At 48.5% G+C, this 8,165-nt stretch overlaps 1 protein-coding gene across 1 annotated transcript in view; it reads left to right on the top strand.

The window, feature by feature from the left end:
- The first annotated feature begins 6,135 nt into the window (after window positions 1-6,135).
- SAMM50 (SAMM50 sorting and assembly machinery component) overlaps window positions 6,136-8,165 on the top strand; it is a 43,314-nt gene continuing 41,284 nt past the window's right edge. The window contains exon 1 of the mRNA XM_003281408.2: window positions 6,136-6,347. Within this exon, the coding sequence (XP_003281456.1) occupies window positions 6,327-6,347 (21 nt within the window). The 5' untranslated portion in view covers window positions 6,136-6,326. The remainder of the gene's footprint in view (window positions 6,348-8,165) is intronic.

The raw sequence follows: 8,165 nt of genomic DNA, 5'->3' as shown, positions 1-8,165 counted from the left end.
TTCAGTCATTAGCAGATATAACTAAACTTTCATAGTATTTTTTTCCTTTTTTTTTTTTTTTTTTTTTGAGATGGAGTTTCGCTCTTGTTTCCCAGGCTGGAGTGCAATGGCATGATCTCAGCTGACCACAACCTCCGCCTCCCTGGTTCAAGGGATTCTCCTGCCTCAGCCTCCCAACTAGATGGAATGACAGGCATGTGCCACCACGCCCGGCTAATTTTTTGTATTTTTGGTAGAGATGGGGTTTCTCCAGGTTGGTCAGGCTGATCTCGAACTCCCGACCTCAGATGATCCGCCCGCCTTGGCTTCCCGAAGTGTTGGGATTCCAGGCGTGAGCCACTGCGCCCAGCCGACAGTATTTTCTAATAACCAATATATTTCCATATACACAGATGTATACATGGGTATTGTGATTGTTATCAGGAAAAAATATATTAAATGGCTGATAAGATACCATGGGACTTATTTTCTTTCTGCTTTTAAAAATTATTCAGGCCAGGTGCTGTGGCTCATGCCTGTAATCCCAGCACTTTGGGAGGCCAAGGTGGGCAGATCATCTGAGGTCAGGAGTTCAGGACAAGCCTGGCCAACATGGTGAAACCCCGTCTCTACTAAAAACACAAAAATTAGCCAGGTGTGGTGGCAGGTGCCTGTAATCCTAACTAGTGGGTTGGCTGAGGCAGGAGAATCGCTTGAACCCAGGAGGCGGTGGTTGCAGTGAGCCAAGATCGTGCCACTGCACCCCAGCCTGGGTGACAGAGTGAGACTCCATCTCAAAAAAAATAAAAATAAAAAATAAATAAAAACTAAAAAATTATTCAATCTTCTTTATTTTTATTTTTTTAATTACTAAAATTATTTTTAGTAGAAACAGGGTCTTGCTATGTTACCCATGCTAGTCTTGAACTCATTGGCTTAAGCAGTCTTCCTGCCTTAGCCTCCCAAAGTGCTGGGATTACAGGCATGCCTGGCCCCTCCACCTTCTTAAAATGAGCATTTGTTTTCTAACTTTTTCCAAGTGTGTATCAAGATAAGGAAATCAGGAAGTGTAATACTCTTATAGAAATGACCAAGGCCTCCCCCTACACCTGTGCCTCAGATGCTACCCAATCCCGCCCTCTTTGCCCCTCCAGAAGGCACCCTTTGCTTAGGCCTCCCTCTCTTCCTGAACCACCTCTGGAAGTTTCTTATCAGCCTATGAGTGCATTCTTACTTATTCTTATCAAATAAAGCCTTCCCTTTAATTTATGGCACATTTATGCTTTGGAATCCACTCTCAGGAATAATCAGTATGTAGTATATTACATGTCAGGTGGCAACTTTTTTTTTTTTTTTTTTTTGAAGCAGGGTCTCGCTCTGTCATCCAGGCTAGAGTACAGTGGTGCAATCATAGTTCACTGCAGCCTCAACTTCCTGGGGTCAAGCCATCTTCCCACCTCAGTCTCCCAAGTATCTGGAAACACAGGTGTGCGCTACCACACCCAGCTAGTTTTTTTGTAGAGACAGGGTCTTGCCATGTTGCCCAGGCTGATCTCCAACTCCTGGGCTCAAGTGATGCCCCTGCCTTGGCCTTCCAAAGTGCTAGGATTACAGGTGTGAGCTGCCATGCCTGGTCCAACATTCTTCATTTGGTAAACAGCAAAACTTAGTGCAGACTATGAGCCTTATTTTGTTAAAAAAAATATATATATATATATATGTGTGGGTATGTATATGTTTCTGTGTGTGTATATAAAAAGACTGAAAGAGGGCTGGGCACGGTGGCTCATGCCTGTAATCCCAGCACTTTGGGAGGCTGAGGGGGGCGGATCACTTGAAGTCAGGAGTTTGAGACCAGCCTGGGTGAAACCCCATCTCTACTAAAAAATGCAAAAATTAGCTGGGCATGGTGGCGGGCACCTGTAATCCCAGCAACCAGGGAAGCTGAGGCAGGAGAATCACTTGAACCCAGGAGGTGGAGGTTGCAGTGACCCGAGATGCAAGACTATAAGGATATATATCAAAACCCTTACGGCAGTTATCATTAGACTGTTATTTGTAATTGTATTTTATTTGTCGTGCTTATATGTGTTGCCCAAGTTTCTATGGTGAACCGTATGCATCACTTTCAGCATGAGAAAATAACTCCTAATAAATGTGATTCTTAAAGGACTCTCCCCGTCTACATCCTTTCCAAGGAGCCCCGATGTACCCTGCTTCCCTCACAGCCAAGCTCCTCTAGGACAGTCCTCCCTAGAGGGTTACAGCCTCACTCCTTGGATGGCCCTGCGGCAGCCCAGGGGCTCTTTCCTGGGCACTGCGGACCAGACTCTCCTAGAATCCCCCTCCTTCCTCAACCCCAGACTCTCAGGCACCCTGTCTCCATCCTGGACACTGAGCTTGTCACCAAGGCCCAGCTGCAGCCGCTGTGCTGAGTGTACACAGCCACCTCTGGGAAGGCTGTGCTCCCCCTGAGGACCTGCGTCCTCAGTCTCTGACTCTGGGGGGATTCGGGGCCACCTACCCACCTTTTGGCTCCACTCGACACCAGCAGCCCCTCAACATCAAGCCCTCCAGCTCACAGCACCTCAGCTCTGCAGCTCCCAAGCCACCCCAGCCTGGAACTGGGGACTCAGGGGGACCCCCTCGCCCCAACTCCGGCTGGTCCCAGCACTGCCTCTGCTGTCATCTCTGGAATCTGGTCTCTCGTCCCCAGCCCACTGCTGCCAGGGTCAGCCCTGGTACTTTCTACCTGGGTTGCTGCAACAGCTTCCCCCTGGGGGCCGAGGCCTGTTTTCAGCCTTGGGCCCATCTGCCCTCCACGTTGCTGCTGGGCAAGCTGAGGCCCCACCACACCCCCAGTACCTTCCTGTGCCTCCAAGCCTCCCCTGCCAGTACACCCCCTCCAGCCCCTGAAGCCCTGTCAGCAGCTCAGAGCCTTTCCCCGGAGTCACCCTGCTTCCTGAGTGGACCCACGTTGCTGCTGGGCAAGCTGAGGCCCTGCCACAAACCCAGCGCCTTCCTCTGCCTCCAGACTTCCTCCCAGCACACCCTCTCCAGCTCCTGCAGTCCCACCAGCAGCTCAGAGCCTCTTCCCTGAATCACCCTGCTTCCCGAGGGGACCTCCACCCAGGGAATGCCCTTCCAGGCTCCTCTCACTGATTCACCTTCACTCCTCAGAGGTCAGGTGCTGGGTGATAGAGGCAATGAGATGAGCCCCTCACCTCAGGGCGCTCAGCCCCTGGGAAGGTGACGAAAAAGGGCACCCCAAGGGGTGTCCCAAACTAATAGGTGGATGACTCCAGTGGGAAGATCCAGTCTCCCCTCCCCATGGCCAATTAAGTTTGGGGTGTTTTTATTTACTTTTTTTAAGGCAAGGTCTTGCTTTGTTGCTCAGGCTGGAGTGCAGTGGCACAATCACAGCTCACTGCAGCCTTGACCTCCTGGGCTCAAGCAATCCTCCTGCTTCAGCTTCCTGAGGAGGTTTTAATTAAATAAAAGCTAATTAAAAAAAATTTTTTTTTTGTAGAGATGGGGTCTCACTGTTTTCCAGCCTGATCTTGAACTCCTGGACTCAAGCAATCCTCTTGCTTCAGCCTCTGGAGTAGCTGGGACTACAGGTGCATGCTACTATGGCCAGCTGTTTTTTTTTTTTTTTTTATTTTTTGTAGTGATGGGGTGTGTTTCCTAGGCTGATCTTGAACTCCTGGGCTCAAGCAATCCTCCTGCCTTTGCCTCCCAAAGTGCTGAGATTATAGGTATGCGCCATTGCACTCAGCCTGGATTTTATTAAGGAGACTAGCTTAGTCACTAAACTGCCCTTCTACTTCTGATTGGACCAGATTAGCACTTTGTAAACCAGGTTTTCTGGGATCCTGGTTTCCTTGAAGATGTTTCTAGCTGGTATTATCATATAGAATAGGCTGAGTTATGCTGCATTAACAAGCAAAACCCAAAAGGTTTATTTCTCATTCGTGCTGTATGCCCAGCAAACGTGGCTGGGCTTCATTTTAAGTCGTCCTCACTCCCAGACCCCGCCTGTAGCTGCCCCACCATTGGGGGATCGCTGATTGCCATGGCATAGTGAGAGAAATATGGTTCTTAAAGGTTCTCATCCATAGTGGCACATAACTCTTCTGCTCACAATGTGTTGATCAAAGCAAGTCACATGGATGGGAGCAGGGAGATGCAATCCTCTCTTGTGCCCAAAAGAGGAGCACAAGAAATACTGTTGAATAGCATTGCCAAAGGCCACAGAAAAATCTCCAAAACCAAAAATCTCTTATGACCCAATAAATTCAAGAAATACTGGATTAAAGAGAAGGCAACCAGTATATGCACTGTGAGACTTCTCAGTCTTTAATATATTATATACATCATAACCATCACAGACAGCCTTTAATATATACATTTTTAACTATTACAGACAGCCTTTTAATATATACATTATAATGATCACAGACAGCCTTTAATATTTACATTTTAACTATCACAGACAGCCTTCAATATATTATATACATTATAACCATCACAGGCAGCCTTTAATATATACATTATAACTATCACAGCCTTTAATATATTATGTACATTGTAACTATCACAGCCTTTATTATATACATTGTAACTACCACAGCCTTTATTATATACATTGTAACTACCACAGCCTTTAATATATTATATCCATTGTAACTATCACAGCCTTTAATATATACATTGTAACTACCACAGACAGCCTTTAATATATTATACACATTGTAACTATCACAGATAGCCTTTAATATATACATTGTAACTATCGCAGACAGCCCTTTGTTTAAGGGTAAAGCATGTGACTTTGTTTTCCTCCTGTTCCCTCTGCCATCCTCCAGGGCCTCACACACAATAGGCTCTCAAATATTGCAACTATCTTGCACTCTGCAGGGCAACCTCATGGCTTATCCTTTACAAGTGGCATACTCAGAAGAATAACGAGGAAGAAAGTGTAAGAAAAGAGGGCTGTTTGGGCAAAGAAAATCTGGTTGATTCGATGTTTACAGTGTGCCAGGCCCCATGCTTGATCTCATGAGGTCCTCAGATCTTATGCCTTAGGCTATCATTCCCATTTTACAGATAAGGAAATTGAGGCTCAGGTAACTGACAGAATGAGGGAAGGGCAGGGGCCTGGCTGGTGCTGGGTTCTGTCTCTTTCCAGACAAGAAGGGACATGTGGACTTGAATATTTGGCTCAGGGATGTTGGAGGCCTAGGGTGCTGCTATTTAAATGGAAAGGGTGTCAGGGTTTCTGGGAGGGAGTAAGGGGAGAGAAGAAAAGATGCTTCTGTTATCAGGAGGGAGTGGCAACGTGACATGATACTGAAGCTTCCTCTTTTCCTATTCTATCTCGTTTCTTTCAATATACTTATCACAATGTGTGGCTGATATTTATTATGCCTTTTTCTTTTTCTATTCTCCTTTCTTTTTTGGGGCAGGGGAGCTGTTTTGCCACCAAAACCTAAGCCCATGGCCGTCTTCTTCACCGATATGACTGGTTCTCATGCAAGCACCTAGATGGCTCTCGCCCATAATTACTGGCTGCAGTTGAATGAATAGCGGTCATTATCTAGTGCCCACCGTGTGCCCGGCCCGGTGCCGGGAGCTTTGCTTTCCGTCTCTCACAGTAGGCCCTTTTAATCCAACCCCGAGAAGGAGACATGACCATCGTCTTCATTTTGACGATTTTGAGTGGGGGTTCCAATGACTTGAAGGAAAGGAGCCAGGGCACCAATCCGGGTTTGTGTAACAGATGCCGATGAGACCCGACTACTACAGGCCGGGGGTGGCTGGACCCGGGGTCTCCCCGCTGAGTCTCGGGGCTTCACCGGCGCGTGGGGACAAGCACAGCACCCTCGGGTCGGGGTGCCAGGAGGGCTAAGAGCAGCAGCACTCGCGTGACACCCAACAGCTGGCCTGATCTGTTTCAGGCGCCAACGCCAGACGCCAGCCTCCCAGCGGACCCTCTCGCAGACCCACCTTCACCGCGCCCTCCACGCGCCCTCCCCACACAGTCCACGCGCCAGCAGCTTCGCGGATGTCAGTGAACGCTCTTCGCTTGCGCAGTCAGGACGTCCTCCGCGCCCGTGTGAACATCCGGGTCACAGGCTCATAAGGACCAATGAGCGAAGGCACCGCAAGCCAGGGGGCGGGGAGAAGGCGGGGCATCATGGCCGCCCCCAGTGTTCTGCCTCCGGGGGCTTGTGGGAGTTTCCTTGACCTGCAGCTCCGCCACCGCGGACCCGCCTTCTGCCCTTTGCAGCAGGCGCTCTGTCCCGCCCGGGCAGCTCTGCGGGGCAGCGGCTGGAGAGGGAACCATGGGGACTGTGCACGCCCGGGTAAGAGGCCCAGCGACCCGCGGGCTGCGAGGCCTCTGGGCCAGCAGGGCAGACAGGCGCCGCGGGGAGACGCTCTCGTGGCTGCGCCCAGGGTTCACCGGGAGAGAGGGTGCCGAGGGTGCCGGGCTGGGTGGAGGAGGCCGAAAAGAGGTCGCCCCGGGCCAGCGAGTCTCGCAGAACTTCGAGCAGGAACCTGATAGGAGGGATGAGACTTGATAAAGGTCACTCGGCGAGTCGGTGGCCCAAAGGACTTGCGAACTTTCTGTGATGTCTTAGACCGCAGTGAATGTGCTCTTTCTTTGCATGATTTTAAGTTTTCTCTCTTTACTGGTCCCTTCCAGCCTTTCCCCGCTCAGCCGCTGCTGGAAGCATTGTAGGCTCCTAGAGCAACAAGAATCCTTTGAAGTCTTCTAACTCAAACCTATCTAGGGGGTCCTCTTTTCTCCTCTTTGCCGTGCAAAAGACGGAACCGCTCCCTGCCTTACTTCCTGTTTTAAAGTGGAGGTAGTAATAGTACTTATCTCGCCTGGCTTAAAAGAGAATTAAAAGACAATGCATGTGAATACTTGGGTGCCTGGCACCTGACTAACTGTACTGGTTGCCAAACTCCTCTCCTTTATCCTAATCTTAAATAAGGGCCAGATAATGAGTTACTTCTCCAAGGTCACATAGTTACTGGTTCCAAATGGCCTAAAACCTCAGATTTCCTGAGTCTCAGCCCCAACACTACTTTTCTACTGCAACTTTGATTGCTTCACTTGATCTGCGTAGACGTTTTCAATAGTTCCCCATTAACTTCCAAAAAAATTAAGCGTAGAAGTCGCAGCCTGGCATCCATAATTGGACTTAACTTCCCTTTATATGTCTTTCATTCAGATCAAACACCGTTTCTCTTCTGACAGCTCTTTGTATAACTGTAATAGGTCTGTTGTTCAGTGTGCTCGATAAGTCAATACACTGAGACACTGGGTTGCAGCAGAGAAAGAGTTTCAGTTGCAGGGCCGCTGAACGAGGAGATGGGAAAAGAGAGGAAACCTCCAATCCATCTCCTTCAGGAGTTTGGACCTCGTGTTTTTGCTGAAGTGTGGAGATCCTTGATTGGTGGAAGAGTGAAGGGTGAAGTTATGGGACAGGGAGATGAGGAAACTTCTCATGCTGATTCTGTTCCTCTGTTGGGGGAAGGAGTCTTCAAACTGGTTGGCAGCATCAGTTTTGCTGGAATTCGAGATCTGAAAAACATCTAAAGCAACTTTTAAGCAAAAGCCTTATGATTCTAATTTTAGAAATCCTATCTGTAAAATCGATGGGGATGCAAATAGTATCTGTGATTTTTGGTTACAAGCAAGTAGGTCAGAGTGCAACCTGAGCTCTTCCTGCCATCTTGGCTCCTATGGAGGCCTGCTGGGAGCAGGACTTCTGAAAGGAAATATGTCTGGAAGGCTGTGGTCCAAGGCCATTTTTGCTGGCTATAAGCGGAGTCTCCGGAACCAAAGGGAGCACACAGCTCTTCTTAAAATTGAGGTGTTTATGCCCGAGATGAAACAGAATTCTATTTGGGCAAGAGAATTCTATTTGGGCTCATGTATACAAAGCAAAGAACAACATAGTGACTCCTGGCGGGAAACCAAACAAAGCCAGAGTAATCTGGGGAAAGGTAACTCGGGCCCACAGAAACAGTGGCATGATTCGTGCCAAATTCTGAAGCAATCTTCCTGCTAAGGCTGTTGGACACAGAATCCGAGTAATGCTGAACCCCTCAAGGATTTAAACTAATGAAAAGTCAATAAATCAATGTGGATTTGTGCTCTTGAAAAAAAA

Source organism: Nomascus leucogenys, chromosome 7b (assembly GCF_006542625.1).
Source record: "Nomascus leucogenys isolate Asia chromosome 7b, Asia_NLE_v1, whole genome shotgun sequence".
Classification (NCBI taxonomy): Eukaryota; Metazoa; Chordata; class Mammalia; order Primates; family Hylobatidae; genus Nomascus; species Nomascus leucogenys.
Note: the sequence above shows the minus strand (reverse complement) of the source record. Positions and strands in the feature narration are given on the sequence as shown.